Source organism: Gossypium hirsutum, chromosome D09 (assembly GCF_007990345.1).
Source record: "Gossypium hirsutum isolate 1008001.06 chromosome D09, Gossypium_hirsutum_v2.1, whole genome shotgun sequence".
NCBI lineage: Eukaryota > Viridiplantae > Streptophyta > Magnoliopsida > Malvales > Malvaceae > Gossypium > Gossypium hirsutum.
The window spans coordinates 8,087,581-8,105,346 of NC_053445.1; the positions used below are offsets into that span (position 1 = coordinate 8,087,581).

Here is a 17,766-nt window from a genome sequence, read left to right on the forward strand (position 1 = left end):
TAATGCTTCTATGGGATAAAAGCCTATTCAACTAATGTTTGAACAATTTCATTGCCATTCAAAACAAAAGTATTGTTTCAATCCTTTAATAGATCCTTTCCCAACCATGCATTTTCATTCCATCCATCTTTTTTCTTTCTTTCTTCCATGATATATAACATATATTATATAATTTTATACCAATAATTATGCATGTTAAAATATCGTGCATATGATAAACTAACATTTGATTTCTATCAACTAAATAATCCTAGAGACAATCGTACTTTTTTACACAATATAATTAATATCAGTATATCTTAACCATTAAAATCTAATTCATAAAACACGAATAAAACAAAAAAAATTGACATACATTTTCTCACCATAGAGATTTCTCTAAATCAAAATTTGACAAGATTACTAACCTCAATGTTGTCTTATTGCTGATAACCATCCTCATAATACCATGTTTGTAGTGTCATGTCAATGTGCGGTAAACATACACACCTTCACCAATTTCTCATAATATTGCAAAACTAGAACCTTAAAATTGTTGGTGGGTGGGGATAAAAAATAAATTTATGAGAAATTAACAAAGGTTTCGAGACATGTATCAATGTCACTTTCTTTAAGATTCTATTCGCCTTCACCTATAATTTGATGTGCAAAAGAGTTACTGGTAAATAAACCTCGAGGATACAATGAGCCAATGGTTGTCGACATTTTGCACTAACAAAAACAATCCATTGAGCATTGAGCCAAGCATAGCAAGAGTGTCAATTTCTATAAAGAACTTCTATGGTAATTCTTTATAGAACAATCTAAAAATATTAGAAGATGGTGGCGAATAAAAAGAAACTTTTGTTTATGTATTTTGGTGTGTCATACAAATGAAATTTTACTCATATTTATAGAAGATCTCATGTCTCTTCATAGCAACGTAACTGTTGACACCATTTTTTGGATGAAAACGGGATCAACTTGGGTTTTGAAAATGAAAATAAAAAAACGGGAGTCGCCACCAATCCTTTTTTGATAAGGTGTGATCGGGGCACCTTGAAAAGTGGTTGTTTTTAATAAACGATTTGATTTTATTAAAACGAGTTTGGTCTACGAAATTCAAAAACATGGGTTCGGGAGTCGGTTACGTACAAGGAATGATTAGCACCCTCGTAACGCCCAAAATTGGTACCTAGTTGATTAGTTAATGTCTTAATGTCGAAAATTGAAAACTTTAAACAATTTTAAAAATACGATCCTTGTATTAAAATGTTGAAAATTTTCGAGAAAAAAGGGCATATTTCACGTTAATCAAGAAAAAAAATTATATCCAGTAAGTTAGGACACAACGTCTCAAATTCCCGATATGCGAATAAAAAAAGCTATTTAAAAGATATTTGGCTATCTCGGATTTAAAAAGGAGATCACGACCAGTAAGTTAGGACACGATCTTTTATAATTCCCGAGATCGTTTAAAACTTGAATTTGAAAAGATTTGTGTATTTATATTTATTGTGAAAATCGAAACCCAGTAAGTTAGGGTACGATCTTCTCAAATTTTAAAATACAAAATTTTGTTTATTTTAAAACCATATTAAATAAAATTAATTTAGCATGAAATGGTAGGAATAAACACAATATTAACTTGTATAACAAAATGATGATGATGATGATACAAGCACAAATAATATAAGCAATAATCAAAGAGAGATAAAATACATAAAAAAACAAGTATATGAAATAATGAATAAATAAAAAATTAAAGCATTTCGTAAAAATAATAACAAACACATGACTAAATAAATAAATAAATACCGAATAGTACAAAAATAATAATACAAATAGTAGGAGATAAAATATTTATGTAAGTATATAAATATTTAAATTATAAATTATAAAGTGAGTGAATATATATATGTATGTAAAAATGAATATATAAGGGTACGTATATATATAGATAGATCATAAAAAATATGGATATTATATATATATATATAATATGAAAACGCATATATGTATGTATATAAAAAAGATTCCAAATAAAAAAAATAAATGAACAACTTAATAATAACAATAATAATATTATTTTATATAAAAAAAGAAAAAAAAAAGACAAAAGGACTAAATTAAACTTTGAAACAAGATTCGGGGTTTAAAATCGCAAATACATAAAATGGGTTTATAAGGGACCGAAATAGAACGATCTTAAAGCGCGAGGGATCTGTTGGGAAATATTCCCTTACACTGAAACGCTGCGTTTCGACCGAGGGGGGCATTGTCTTAGGACCAAATCGAAAAAAAAACTAAATTCACGGGCCAAAAAACAAATAACCAAAAAGGATCAGATCTGCTACGGCGCAAAAACGGAGGGGGCTACTATGAAAATATCCCCCTAAAGCTAGACGCGCGGACCCTCCTGGTCGGATCGGGTCGACGCGCGGGTCTGGGGGCCAAAAACGGCGTCGTTTTCTATTGCTATTTAAACACTCCTTTTTTATTTTTTTCATTTCAGCAACAGTTTTTTTTTTTAAATTTCAAAAACATTCCCTTTTTCTCTCAAAAAAACCCGACCCTTGGGTCCTCTTAGCGCCGCCGTTGCGCTTGCCGCACCGCCACCACCTCCGACGGCCGACGAAGCGCCAGATGGGCGATTGAAACTCCGTAACGGTGAGTTTTTCCTCTTTTTCTTTATGTATTTTATTTTCGTATTTTTTAGAGAAAAAAACAGATTAAAAAAAGATAAAAAGATAAAATAAAGAAATAAAGAAAAATCAATCCTAAAGAAAGCAACCTTTTTGTATTTCTGATGTTTTTTTGCAAAATCGGGGGTCCCCTTAACAAAGGTTTTTCAATCGGTTTTGAACCGAAAATAAACACCCCCTGATTACAGTGATTCGGCCTTAGCCGAAAAAATAAAGAAAATCCCCCCCTTTTACATTGCGTTCCATTCGGCTCTTATAGCCGATTACACCACTGTGTTCTGTTCTCTGTTGCTGTTTCTTTTGCTTTTGTTGTTGTTTGCAGGTCTTCTTTTGCAGGCGTTGGAGTGGCTTGCCGTTTTGGTGCAAGGCTTGGCTTGGCGGTGGCAGGCCTCGGGCGTGGTGCGCGCTGAAGGCGCACATGGAGGCAGCGGCGCCTTAGGGTTTCAATTCCTGCTGAAACCAGTTAAAGTTTCGGGCCGTTTGGGACATTATTTTGTTTGGGCTTGTGGGTTCATTGGGCTGAAAATTGGGTTTGTCTATTATTGTAATTGGGCTGGGGCAAATTTGGGCTTTGTACAGTAACTATCCAAATGGATAACCACATCTTTTAACAATAAACATAATTATTCAATAGATATTTACTAAAATAATTATGACCCTATGTTAATAATCAAACATCATAACTTTCAATAATACGAGACATAACTCATCACTCTTAATAATCAAGTGATATAATTTTTGATTACTTATAAATTTTCATTTACAACTATTGAAACACTATATATATTTTGAAAGTGTTCCAATATATTTAATTTTCATATGATATAAATTAAATAATATATAAAACATAATTAACATATTATAAACTTGAAAACAGGTCGTATTGGACCGAACTCGAATTTTAAATATTGAATCTCGAGCCTATTTATGTTATAAACAAACTTAATTTTTATCCAAACTCAATTTTTCGGTTTAATATTTTTGTCTTAAACCTCTCAAATTTTCAACCAAGGTCTACTCCCAAACCATCTAAATCATTCTCTATATGTATTCAACTGGGAGAAAAGAAAAAATTGTATGAATCAGAATATTATTCATTTTTAATAGTTTTATGCCACATCAATAATTTCATTTTAAATTTTAGGATTTTAATTTGGATATAATTTTTTTCAAGATGAAAATATTAATGTATCATAAAACTTACACAAATAATGTAGCGTCACTATTTCATGTCTAAGTTTTATTGTTGTTTTAATTTCGTTGACGGCCTGCAAAGTTGGAAACATCCAATTTACCACATTTCATGCATCTTGCATTATTATTATTAGTAGTAGTAGTGCTTAAAGACGACAATCTCCCAGCAGCCTTAATGATTGAGACTCTTTAACTGCTCCCCTTCAACATCTCCATTAAACTAAAGTTGCACAAATCTAATGAAAGCACGAATTTTTCCTTTTTTCTTTTTAAAAATTGAATAACTTCCTATATATATTTGTGTTGGTAGAATTGTAAGAACAAAAAAGCATTGATTTTGTTATTATAATGGAGAATACTGCTTCTTCAATCCCCTCAAAAATGAAAGCTTGGGTATATTCTGAACATGGGAAACCTGTTGATGTTCTGAAACTGGACTCAAATTATGATGTGCCCCAACTGAAAGAAGATCAAGTTCTGATCAAAGTTGTAGCTGCAGCCCTTAATCCAGTTGATTTCAAGAGGATGCTTGGCATGTTCATCCACTCTGATTCTCCCCTACCTGTAAACCCACCTTTCCTTCTCTATTTTCTTTATGTTGAGAGTTAATCACTTCCTTCGGTAAAAATTTTTGAAATATGGAGAAGAGTTGAAAGATTTCTCAACAAATCGGTATTGTCTATAGTCAGGGATTTTGTCACTTGATTTTGAGGAGAGCTCGAGGTCATCTCAACAAGGTGCTTTCATTCTATTGAACTTGCAGCCTTAAACACTCTAGCTCTTTGTAAAGTTTAGAGACAAAATCTTAACCGAGACAATATTAATTGATTAATTGATCTGTTAGCTCCCAGAAAACAATACTTCAAATATTTTTCTCCAAGAAATTAACCTCTCGTCAATACTTTAATATCATACTATATATTCACATACCTTTTTAACTATTGTGCTATATGTCCTGCCTTGAAAGTAATTCGTATGATATTTGTAAGGTTTTGGATGAAAAATTATCCCTAGAAAAAGATTATTAGATTTATTAAATTATGAGTCGAATTTGGATTTCAATATTTAAGATTTACGATCAGATTGACTGCCTTTTTTTTAGACATGTAATTTGTATAGTATAAAAATTAAATATTTAATATTATAATATAAATATTAAAAAGTATGTTAAATGTTTAAATAAAAATATATAATTACTAAATATTATATATATTTATAAAAAAAACTATCAACCAACCTAACGTGGGTTAGAATAATAATTTATAAATATAATTAAACTTAGACAAAATTTAAATTTCATGCTCCGAATCAAATCAAGCTTGAATAAATACATATATGATAGTAACATAAATAGACTTATCCTAAATCTGATCCGATTCATCGACACCTCTAAACTCGAGTGAGTATTAGATAAAACTATATTTTCATATCAGGTATGCTCCTTTTTCATAAACTTTGCATATATTTAAATTTTATACTTTGTATCCACATTGAAATACAAGCTGTAAATAAGGGTCAAATGTAGTTTAACACATACAAAATCTTTCCATATATTTGAAAGTACATTTAGGCAATTCAAAATTAGTTCAAATATTATTATACAAGTTTGAGCTTGATTTAAAGTAAAATTAAATTATTTAAACTCAACTTAGATTGAAACATACTCATGCTCAACTTTAAGCTACTATTGTGTATGTATATATGTATATATATGACAAAATTTAGCTTTTAATGCTTATTTTTTATTGTCAATTTAATCTTTTAATATTTTGAAAAGAGTCAAATTTAACTATTAATCTTAAGAAAAAAAGTTAAATTTTTGTTTTCTAATAAAAATACTAACTAAAATATTAAAAGTTTTAAACATTACACTCCGCATGATAATTCATTCTAATTTTTTGAATTTTTATTAACTTTTTATAAAATAATTTGAATATTGATTTATTTATTTTTATAAAATTTAAATGATTTGTTAATGTAATATATAACACAAATAATGTTGTATTAATATGAAGTGGGTGTGGATTGCTCCATAAGTTACATGCCAATTTCATTGAAAAATAATAATGTTTTAATTTATATTTGCATCAAACCAAAAGAATTCCACACTTTTTAAAAAATTAAAAAAAATTAATTAAAAAAATTAATAGAAATATAAATATTGAAGCATAAAATTTTCATAAAAAATATTTAAGATAAGCATTGAAATTATAATTGCTAATTTGTGTTACTTGTACTGGCAGAGTGTGCCAGGATATGATGTTGCTGGTGTGGTGCTAAAAGTCGGCAGCCAAGTAAGAACATTGAAAGAAGGGGATGAAGTGTATGGGAACATTAATGAGAAAGGCTTGGATCGTCCAAAAAGGAGTGGCACTTTGGCTGAATATACTGTTGCTGAAGAGAATCTATTGGCTCTCAAACCAAAAAATCTGGGTTTCATTGAAGCTGCTGCCATTCCCTTAGCCATTGGAACTGCCTATGAAGGCCTTCATAAAACTGCCTTGTCTGCTGGTAAATCCATCCTAGTTTTAGGCGGTGCTGGTGGGGTTGGCACCATGGTTATTCAGGTACACTATATTTATGTCACAAGCTATTCTTTTTGGTAGTCTATATGTTTGATTAAATGCCTCTTTGGTGGCAAAAGCTACTATTTATTATTCTTTTGGTAGTCTTCGTTTGATGAAATACTTATTTGGTATTTCTTATTCTTTCTGGTGTACATATGGTATAGTTTGAAGCCCCATTTGATATTTGTGAGGTTTTAAATAAAAATATTATACATAAAAATTATGTTTAGGGTCAAAAAAAATTTAGATTGGTTGTAATATTTGAGACTCAAGTTTAACTTATATTTCGATTTTATAATATAATTTATATTATATGAAAAAAATAATATTAAAATCATTTTGAAGTTTTTTATATTTAAAAATTTAATAAATATATATATAATTATTAAATATTAGATTAAAACAACATATATTTTAAAAAATATGAATGTACTTAAATTTGGGTTAATCATTTACAAGTTTGAAAAGATGTGAACAAAATTTACTACTCATATATCACAGCAGACTCACTTTAGGCAATACATGGAATTGGTTTGAACTTAGCCCGACTCCTGAACACGTACTTGGGGCCTTAATCTGGATATTGATCAAACATAAGTGTTGAACATAAATATTTAAAAATAAAGGTAAATAACACCAACAGTCACTTAACTTTGGGGTAGCTAACAAAACAGTTACCAAACTTTTATTTTAGTCACTCAACTTTTGAAAAATAACAAAACAGTCACTAATGTTATAAAAAAGTGACAAAACAATCATTGATTAACATTTTCCGTTAGAGTTTTAACTGGACTGCTGACGTGGCAAGTTAACTTGCCACATTGAAATGTACATAATGGAAGCCCACCAATTTAAGAAGAAATTGAAAAAAAAAACTAAAAAAACCCTTAATAACATAGAAGAAGAAGAAGAAGTGTTAAAAAAAAAAGAGTTTTCTTTGCTTAATTTGGCTTTGCTCTTCTTCGCTTAATTTGGCTTTGCTCTTCTTCTTCTTGGCTCTCTTCCTCTGTAAACTTTAAATGAAGTGATTAGTACATAAGAAAATACTAAATAATCAAAAGATGCGCAACTCTTGATAATTCTTATTGAAGACATAACATTTCATTTATGGAACATATTCTTTTACTTATAAAAGAAAGTTTTCAAAATGTTCCAACAAAAATTATAGGTTTCTGCTTTTCTAAATTCTCTGCTATACTGCATCTGTGCCTGCCAATCTGCCATTAGCAATTTTCTTGAAATGAAAATACAGAGAAATCTGGTAACTCTTAAAATAACTCTGGCATTTTTAGTGCACCCAATTTAGTTTATCAGCAGTAGAGATTTATTCAGTAAATGGTTGCAGAACCAATTTAAAACACAGCATACAGCAGAGCTTCTTCAGTGAACACATTTCTGGCAAACTATGTTCTATGGCTCTTTTCAATCTTCATAAACTTTTTTGACTTGGTGCGAAATGGGAATGAGCCAGGATTTGAGGGCACAATGTCATCATGGAACCTCTGGGTTCAGATTTTGTATTTGTTTTCAGCTGGGGTTAGTGAATAATGAGTTAAGAGTTAGAGAGTCAATGCCATTTTCAGCAAGCCATGGCCTACTTATGAATGCTCTTAAATTAACTAACTAGGACAGCTGACAGAAAAATAATTCGGAGAAAGATCCTCCAATCTGCTCTAGCAAAGTATTACTATCTATTTAATTTAAACAAACAGGAGTTAATTATATTGCCTATTTAAACAGGAAATCAAACTGAATAATGAGAAATGAAGAGACAAGACAAAGTGTGAGACTTAATTATTTTAGAACTAGAAAAAGAAATGGTTCTTGAATCTTCTTTGCAAAACTGATTCGCAAAACTCCCTCAGAGCGTTTACAAACTTCTTCTCTGTTATTAATGGTTTTTTAGGATTTTTTTTTCAATTTCTTTTTAAATTGGATGGGTTTCCACTTTGTACATACAACGTAGCAAGTTAACTGGCCACATCAGCAGATAACTTGCCACATCAGCGGTCCTGTTAAGACTCTAACGAAAACTGTTAATTAGTGACTGTGTTGACACTTTTTTATAACGTTAGTGACTGTTTTGTTATTTTTTAAAAGTTGAGTGACTGAAATGAAACTAACATGACTGCTTTATTAGCTACCCTAAAGTTGAGTGAGTGTTGGTCTAATTTACCCTAAAAATAATTAGAGAGAGGTTTGATTTAGTTTACAACTCTTGTTTCACTTACTTTTGGAGTTCGAATGGAGCCTGAATTTTCTTGTATCTCACTCTCTTTTTCCTTTTAACTCCATGGATCAGCTAGCTAAGCATGTCTTTGGAGCATCTAAAGTTGCAGCTACCTCAAGCTCAGCCAAACTGGAATTGCTAAAGAGCTTGGGTGCTGATTTAGCCATTGATTACACCAAAGAAAACTTTGAAGATTTGCCAGAGAAATTTGATGTAATATATGATGCAGTTGGTATGATTCTAAATCATTGTTGCCTCTCATCTATCTTGAAATACTTTTCGACCAAAAAAAAAAAACCCTATCTTGAAATAGTAACACTATATAGCACATGAAGAGGGAAAAAAAAACAAAAAACAAAAAGAACCCTTCAAATTTGAGCACAGGGGCATTTGGCTCAATGGTTAGTGAGTTCTAGTTGAATATGGTCCAAGGATGAAAACCATAATTTGACCTGTTGTATTTATGCAAAAAATAAAACAGGGCAATCTGAAAGGGCAGTGAAGGCTATCAAAGAAGGTGGAAAGGTTGTAACAATAGAACCAGTTGGTGAGCTGGCTGAACCAGCATTCAGGTTCATCCTCACATCTAGTGGGGCTATGTTGGGGACATTGAACCCTTTCCTTGAGAATGGGAAAGTAAAGCCTGTCATTGATCCGAGAGGCACATTTGCTTTCTCTCAAACTCCACAAGCCTTTTCTTATCTTGAAACTGGAAGAGTTACTGGTAAAATTGTCATACATCCAATTCCATGAGTTGGGTTAATGTTAATGTTACTCGGACTCGAGTACTTCTGTACGCTGTGTATGCACTTTATTCTAAGCTTTTTCATGTAGAAGGTCTTCGGAGGGTCAAACCCCTCACCCATGTCTAGATATGCCTTGGATATAGGTGATGAGCATGGATATTTCGAGAAAAATAAAGAGTCCGAGCAATATAGGTTAGTGTACTTTAGTCCTTCTGTAATAAATTAGTCTCTCTGGAAATGGATTAATAATGAAATATATGAAAAGTAAAGATTCTGAAATCTCAAATATTTGGAGTCCTTTGTTGGTGACTGTGGCTGTAAAACACATATACATATATATATATATCCAATGCACATAAGTCTACTTTTTCCTGTTAAGAATCCAGCCAACCAAACATCCATTTCTAATAATATTTTGTTTCCTTGAACTAATTAGCAACTAGAAAGCTAAGGAAATAACAATTACTTTCTTCTTATTGCTACTCCCAGCCATAACCATAAGGTAACAAAGTCTCCTTTATTGCATATGTAGTTTCCCTGGATATACAGGTGCATGTTTCAAAGTTTACATGGAATCTAAGCACCAACAGTAGTAATCAGACCTCGAGATAGCCAGCATTGCTTCCGGAGACATTCTCTCAAGCTCGCTTTGCCTTGATGGTGCAAAGTTGTTCCGATTTCGAGGGTCAGAAGCCTGTGGATAGTCTTCTCTCTGGTGAACTTGGTTCCTCATCCTCAGGTAAAGCCTCATTGTTGCAACACAGTCTTCATAAGGGTCTTGAACGCCAGCTTGTATATCATATCTGATATATATACATATATACACAAGGGTCAACAATCAATGATATGATCATAGGGATTGAGGGACAATATATATACACTTACCCCAAATATGTTTGAGTCAAGTACTTGAGTGAGTTGCTAAGTTTGTTTGTTTTCATTAAAGGTGGATATGCTGCAGTATCCCTATAGGCAAATAAAATCACATCATATAAATTTTGTATATTGTAATGAATGTGATGGTAAACTTTACCTTATCATAAATGATGGATATTGTAAATGCAGGGATTGAAGAAGAGGATGAAGATGATGACCCACAAGAATCCTAGCTTTTCCAGCTTTAGGTGATCGAATTTTCCACATTGCTTCTCCATTGCAAAGAAACTCTTCGATCCTTCTTTGCACTTGTTTCAATGGCATTCCATCTCTCAAATGTTCGCCTCCAATGCCACTGTTTTCATACCTGAAAAAAACACGTAGTTCAATTATGTGAATTATTGTTTTATATTTCCTTTCATTAGACATTAGAGCTAACAAATTCGAGAAAATAAAAAGTCTATTAAATTATAATGTTGAATTTGATTTCTATTGAATTCCATTCAATTTTATTATTGAGTTAAAAAAAATACTTCCAACTTTACTATTTTTAAAAAGATAAGTCCTGTACCCATTATTTATTTTACAGTTTCAGTTTAGTACCGTTTGGGTCAAAGCAATATTGAGATATTCAGCTAAAACTCTGAAGATAAAATTTAAGTTCTCATGCCTACAACATAATGCTCTAGCCACTAGGTCAAGAGTTTGTTAGCTGATTGAAAAATTTTTTATTTAATCTTTAATTGTTTATAATAAAAATAAATATTTTAATTTTAAATTAATAAAAAACTAAAATATATTATATAAAAAAATCACCCGTAAATAGTAATTGACATAATTTTATAAGATCACGAATTGTGTGGTTGGTACCTATAATTTGGAACTGAAATAGGTGGTTTCACATAAACATGGAAGATGATATTCTCGTATTCGTCAACCATGCAAACCCTAGCACAAACATCCATTGACTCATTGTTCCCACCACCATCCACCATTTGGCAAGCCAGTGCAACCACATGCGACGATAACCCATTGTCCACAACAGTAGTAGACTTATTCGCCGGTCGAGACATTGTTCCCTGTAACAAGACGTCCACCAAAACTGCATTTTAATTAAGCTAAATTTCAGCATTGTAGTTTGAAATAATTTTTTTTCAAAGCTAAATTAGATGAATACATAATTTACTCCAGAGAAGCGGCATCGGTGTTGGTGAAGCTTAAGAGTGTGAGGGCTTTCGAGAATCGATAAGCAGAATTTGCATCCTAGGATTTTGAATAATTTATTGCATTCTTGTTTCGGTAAAGGACCTACAATTTATCAAATTATAGGTTTTAAATCATATATGCTCGAACTCAGGTCCTCTTGCATTGAAATCAAGGTTCATACCAATGCCAAGTTCATTTTTTGATGCCTACTGTTTTTGCCTTAACCCTCTCAAATTTTAGGTGAGACTATATGCGGGTAGTTTGGATTTTGAATAGGTCTAATTTGAAAAAAAATATCAATTTTATCTAAATTCATTCATATTTGTTAATGATTAACCCAAATTAATTTAAATCTATCAATTTTTTTAAAAAAAATATTTAATATTTAGTATTTTTATATACTTTCATTTTATTAAATTTATAAGGTTAAATTTTACTATTAGTCCTTGTATTTTAATTTAGTATTTTTAGTTCTTATACTTTTCGAATTTTAAAATTTCAGTTTTCACTAAACAATAATTGTTAAGTTCATTAAGTTGAGTATATAATGTTATGTCAGCTTATTATTTCCACACATTACTCACTAAAAATGCGGTTAATGAATTAGTGACTATCATGTCTGGAGACTAAAATTCCAAGTTTTGAAAAAGTATAGAGACATAGAATGATCTAATTAGAGAATATTGATTAACGCTACTATTGTATGCATAGTACTTGATTAGTAATTGAATCTAACCAAACAAATTTAACTGTTATTGTTTGGGTCAAGACTAAAATTTTAAAAGTAAAGGGACTAAAATTGATCAATTTAAAGTACAAGGACAAAATTCACAACTTTCGCAAAAAGTACAAAGACTAATAGCAGAGTTTAACTGATTTTTAAAATCGAGAACAGATTGAACTAGGTTAAGCTTGAGTGTTAGATAATGGAGCTTAAGTATAGCTCATATTTTAATTCAAGTCTAATATTTTTATCTAAACTTTTTCAGATATTGAGGTGAACAGATTTCACGGCTCAAGGACCCCAAAAAAATTAAAACAAAATAGACTAACCAGTGTTGAAGATATACCTATAAGATGTTCCCTTAGAGAATCAAAGGACCTGCAGTGTTTATTACAAAGTACACAGGTAGGTTCATGAAGTGAATGATATGAAGTTCTCATGTGATCAACCAAATGCTCCATTTTGTTGAACTCTCTGAAACATGCTGCGCATTTCTTCCTTCACTTCCAAACACTCCATATGTTAATATTTTTTTATTAAAATAAGGGCTAAACTACAAATCAAAGGATAGGGACTTGTTTGAGTAAAGTAAAAGTATATGGGTTTGTTTAACAAAAGTAAACTACCTCGAGGGCTTTAATTTACAATAGTTTTAACCTAATTTGTTGTCTTTCTTCTTTTTTTTAAAAGAAAATTAAACAATATGTATCGTATCTAATTGTTAAACATAAATGTATTTAATATAGGACAAAACAACATTTAGCCTCTGAAGTTGACATTTTAAAAAAAAAAAAAATTGTCCTTGAATTTTGTTTTGGTCACATTAGTTCTAGAATTTGACAAATTTTCTCAATTTTGCTCCATGTGATAATGCAACACTCTCAGAGTGCCGTGTAATCGCATAGACTAAAATTAAGAAAAGTTGTCAAATTCAAAGACTGATGTGGACAAAAAAACATTCAAGGATCAAATTGGTAAAATTTATCAAATTCAAGAACTAAATGCTAGTTTATCCCATTAGAAAAATAAAGAGTCGAAGTGACATAAATGTGCATGGGATGGTGTGTGTGTGAAGTAGTAAGATGGAAAGAATACCGAATGCTTTCTGCAAACTCCATCTTTGTTAATTGATGATAGTTGAAATATCTAAGGAGGAGTTGAGGAAGAAGATGGGTACGGCAGGCCACTTATATCAGTTGGATTTTGGAGCTGTCTAGTATAACATTCCTTGTAATCTAAAAATAATATTTGGATTCTAAATCGGTGTGGGATACGAATATATATTATATTATATTAATAATGATAACCAAATAACTTAAAATGAAAATAGTTCAATAATTAATCCCAATGTTAATATACAATTTAATTAAATATAATTTTAAAATACTTAATTTTATTTGAAGCTAATATAATGATTTAATACAATTTTAAAGCAATTAAAATTGTAGTATTTTGTAATTATAAATTGAGGAATATATATAGATATATAGATATAATGGTCCTTTTATTTAAAATTTACTTGAGAGAGATAATTGTATTTTATACCAAATAAGTGTATAGTTTTTTCCTATAATATAAACATTAAAAGTGTAATTTTAATACCATATAAGTATTAAATATAAGGAATATTTATTAAAAATATGTATTTTACAAATTACAAATTGGGTTTTCCTGTACTAAATGGTACAAATTCAAGGGGTTAAATGTTGACACTAACCTTTTTATTATATAAAAATAAAATAAAAATTGAATATTATTGAAGAATTTTTAGTTGAATGATACATTTCGGGGAAGATAGGCTATTGATTTTCAATTCAATCAATTAAATTAATTACAATATTACCCTTACTCGGGTACGCGTTAAACTTTAAGAAGAATAAAGAAGAGGTTTTTCTTAGGGCATTTTGCAAAAAGAAAAAAAGGTTGGTGCAACGTAATGAAAAGCAAGGTATATATTTGGGTCAAAATATTGATCTTTTCATTGTTTTTTCATAGTTTACTTTCAACTGTAAGCGTTTCACTCACAATGGAAGGATAAAAAAGGGATCCTCAATTCAGTTGTTTGATTCCTTACGACTTAAATGGAATTTTATTCCCCTGATTTTCTCAGTTCGCCTATTCATGTCGATTTATTTTTTGAACAACCTCATTATAGGCTCTGCTCTCAAATTATTTATAGTCCCTTATTAGCTCGCAAATCAAATTAAAGACTTAATCTTCTGTTGTTGGGATTCCTTAAAGGTTTAAAGGCACAAAAATCCCACAGTAAATGAGATTTTATTCATGGCTCACAGGATTTGGTCAAAGATTTTATTCCCCCAATTTGCATAGGGAAGGAAACATTAATATATTAAAAAAGAAAAAACCAAGTTGGTTGACATGACAAAAATTAAATCCCACTTTAAAACTCAAGATTCAAATTTCACAATGCCAATCCCTTCTTTTAATTTATAATGCTTCTACCAATATAAAGATCCATTTTTTTTTACTCTTCTAAATATTAATGTAATATAAAATTTGGAGACGAGTTCAACCAAAGGAATCTTTTGTTAAAGTGTTATCAAATCGAATTTGAGTATACATATCCATAAAACTAAATCGAGATTTAGATCAACAAAAAATAATAATAATATTGTTTAAGGATCACAATAAGTTAGATATCCATCAGGTTTGAATTTGTTAATTATCATCATTAAATTCCATTATTACTAATCATCTAAATTTGATTTAAATAATTTTATAACTTAATTTACTTAGAATTTAAGTAAAAATAGATTTGAATAGCTAAATTATGAGTGTTTTTTTTTTTGCAATTGGATATATATATATATATATATGAATATTGATATTTATTTATGTCTTAAATCCACTATCGATAAAAAATAAAATATTCAAATAGGTTTAATATATCATTTGGTACTTGAGTTTGACACTTTTTTCTAATATGATATTTGTGTTATCTTTTTGGTCCAATCTAATACATGTATTAGACAAAAGTTTTATATTTTGGTATCCAAAGGTAACAATGTTAACTTTTTAGTGTTTAATTCAGGTTTTAGAGTTAAATTTGATGAGAGCTAATTGTTAATATTTTTAGCTTTGAATTTTTCATGATTTTGTTAATAGAATAAATTTAGAGTTAATTGTATTTTTTAAATTTAATTTATCGCATACAGTCTGATAGATGTGATTTAATTCGAGTTTTAGGGTTGAATTGATGAAAGTTTTTTTTTACGAGAAACTATAAAGCTTTACTAATCAAATCAAAGGAACAAATGTCATTGTAACACCTCTCACCCAGTCCAGTCGTCGGACTTGAGCTATGGAATGCTATTATAGTTACTAGGACAAATCATACACAGTTCATAACAATTAATTCACTCAACATTGATCTGCCACAAATAATAGTGGCAAATTAAGAACTTTTTGGCACTTAATGAGCTTGTTTTCTAGTCATTTTAATATATTTTATTACATTTTCACATTTCGTAGCTTAGATTCAAATTATTGCAAAATAAGTATTTTTATGCATTATTTTGAAATTAGTTGACCTATTGGGTCAATACTGGCCTTAAGGTGGTTTTAACACTTAAATTGAGTATGCAGGATACTCATTTTGAGGCCCAAAAGCATTAGGAACAACAACTGAGTTGCAACACAATTGAGCTGATGTAGAATTTTACATTCGAAGTTGTGTTTGCAACACACAATAGGCTGTGTTGCGACACAGGTGCGACGATGGGAAAAAAATTAAGTAAGGGTGTTTTCGTCCACACAACTCATATTTTATGTGATCAAGGCTTGTATTTGACCTAATTAGGGCTACAAAACTCTGTTTATAAATAGTTAAGGAAAATCTTAGGGAGCTTTTGCCAAGCCGTTTTGGGGTTTTAGTTAGTAGCTTAGGTTTTTATTTAGTTTTAGTTTATTTTCAAAAACAATTTATTTTTCTTGTTCTTCGACTTGGATTCAATTTGAGTCCAAGTCTTTATTATAAATTATTTGAGTACTTTTCTTTCACTTCTTGTTTGCAACTGACAAGATCTCAATCATTATTAAAGGATTTCGAGATTTCGAGCACATCAATTTCATCAAACAAACAATTTCTATCTTTTTCACTTTTACATTAATTTGCATTATTTCATGATTAATTTAATTGTGGAAAAGATGATTGTTAAGTCGATAAGTGGCTAGACCCTCAGGGAGATTAACAAGCGGATGTGGGAGTGATTAACAAAGGAATTAGGGTTTTCCTAATAGAGTTAGTTGGTATAAATTAATGTGTGTTTAAACCATAGGATTGACGACCCTAGGAAGTAATCTAGGGTAAACGAGGTTGAGAGATAATTTTACCGAGTAAGTCGTGGATTTATCTTGGTAAAGAAAGTGAGGTCAAGAGATAAGTGTTTACTTGTCAATTAGTTAAGAAATGGAGGCCGAGGTAATACTGGCTAATTAATAACTACTGAAGTGAGTTAATCTTCTGCCTGTTAATTGAGTGATTTTCGATTGTTAACTTTGTTTTAGTAGTCTAGTTTTTATTTTACAACCTTAATCTTTAGTATTATTTTTTGTAATATGATTTTCAGTGATTACTGTTTAGACCTACTAGTGTAGATAATATATTTAGATTTAATTCAACCTCCATTGGGTACGATTCTCGGAACACTTATCGGTGTTCCGTTGTAACATTAAACTATATTACAATTTGATCTATTCACTTGCAGATACCACGCTTATTTTATATATATTATTTGCACAATTTTTACTCTAAACGTTCGCACGTTTGGAGGCGGTCAAGTTGTTGGCGCCGTTGTCGAGGAGGTTTCGACATTAAATTTAAATTTATTTACTACAATTAGTAGGATAAATAGAAAAACTAAAAATTATAGATACGATCTTTGTTTTATTTTATTTTTGCTATTTTTTAGTTACTAATTTTTATTTTTCTATCCCCAAATTCAGTTTGTGACACAAAGTGGGAGTGTTCCAATTGAGCCATATCCTGATTAGGAGCAATTGTTGAAATGATGACAACAATCTTTGGGCAGAATTGGTTCGACACCAACTGGTTAAAAACCAATATTACTAAACCAATTATTACACCTTAGTTTGAACTCGATTACGCATTGCTAACTTGGGTAACCACGAACTTGAAACTTGGTGATGATACTGGCATGGATCCAATGATATTTCTGAGATGATTTGAAAAAATTTGCAATACAATAGGGTATGCTGGAATTTCAGATGAGGCAATTAAATTACTTTTGATTCCTTTTGCACTTGGAAGCCAGATCAAAGAATGGTTAGAGGCATTACCTCCAAATACTATTACATCCTAGGAGGAATTTGTCCAACTATTTTTACATAGGCTCATACAAAGACCTTCTGCACTAAAAGTTCAATCCAAATTACTCGAATTCAAGTAAGAACCAACTGAAACTGTAACACCCCTAACCCCTCTTCGTTGTCAGATTAGAGTCACGGGCATTACTAGCCAATCAAAACATTTAATTATATCGCAAGCAGTAGTATAAGC

At 30.5% G+C, this 17,766-nt stretch overlaps 2 protein-coding genes and 1 long non-coding RNA gene across 6 annotated transcripts; 2 read left to right on the forward strand and 1 right to left on the reverse strand.

The window, feature by feature from the left end:
• The first annotated feature begins 2,143 nt into the window (after positions 1-2,143).
• Positions 2,144-3,319, forward strand: LOC121221127 (uncharacterized). The gene is made up of 2 exons (XR_005918505.1): positions 2,144-2,649; positions 3,007-3,319. It is a non-coding gene; the product is annotated as an uncharacterized lncRNA (long non-coding RNA).
• Positions 3,320-4,121: 802 nt separating this feature from the next.
• On the forward strand, positions 4,122-10,701 carry LOC107892290 (2-methylene-furan-3-one reductase). 4 transcript variants are annotated; one of them, XR_005918506.1, is made up of 5 exons: positions 4,122-4,442; positions 6,122-6,445; positions 8,748-8,907; positions 9,157-9,613; positions 9,954-10,234. XR_005918506.1 is itself a non-coding variant. In XM_016817322.2 (4 exons), exons 1-4 carry the CDS (start codon positions 4,227-4,229, stop codon positions 9,426-9,428), a joined length of 972 nt encoding a protein of 323 aa, XP_016672811.1. In that variant the 5' UTR covers positions 4,122-4,226; the 3' UTR covers positions 9,429-9,707. The 4 variants fall into 4 exon arrangements, 2 of the variants coding, with proteins under 2 accessions (XP_016672811.1, XP_040957593.1); XR_001682565.2 differs by lacking the exon at positions 9,157-9,613 and adding an exon at positions 10,487-10,701 and having other exon boundaries at positions 4,123-4,442; positions 9,954-10,160; XM_016817322.2 differs by lacking the exon at positions 9,954-10,234 and having other exon boundaries at positions 9,157-9,707.
• Positions 9,987-13,345, reverse strand: LOC107892291 (RNA exonuclease 4). The gene is made up of 7 exons (XM_016817323.2): positions 13,323-13,345; positions 12,574-12,725; positions 11,475-11,605; positions 11,168-11,376; positions 10,455-10,664; positions 10,307-10,387; positions 9,987-10,224 (listed from the first exon to the last, which is right to left on the reverse strand). Exons 1-7 carry the CDS (start codon positions 13,343-13,345, stop codon positions 9,987-9,989), a joined length of 1,044 nt encoding a protein of 347 aa, XP_016672812.1.
• Positions 13,346-17,766: the final 4,421 nt, after the last annotated feature.

Bases quoted from the DNA above. Each gene is read 5' to 3' on its own strand.
- LOC107892290 (XM_016817322.2), top strand. From the start codon at position 4,227: ATGGAGAATACTGCTTCTTCAATCCCCTCAAAAATGAAAGCTTGGGTA. The intron at 6,446-8,747 runs GTACACTATATT...TCCATGGATCAG, and splicing joins TTGGCACCATGGTTATTCAG to CTAGCTAAGCATGTCTTTGG. The intron at 8,908-9,156 runs GTATGATTCTAA...AAAATAAAACAG, and splicing joins TGTAATATATGATGCAGTTG to GGCAATCTGAAAGGGCAGTG.
- LOC107892291 (XM_016817323.2), bottom strand. From the start codon at position 13,345: ATGGAGTTTGCAGAAAGCATTCG. The intron at 11,606-12,573 runs GTATATCTTCAA...GATAAATTGTAG, and splicing joins TCTAAGGGAACATCTTATAG to GTCCTTTACCGAAACAAGAA. The intron at 10,388-10,454 runs GTAAAGTTTACC...ATTTGCCTATAG, and splicing joins TATCCATCATTTATGATAAG to GGATACTGCAGCATATCCAC.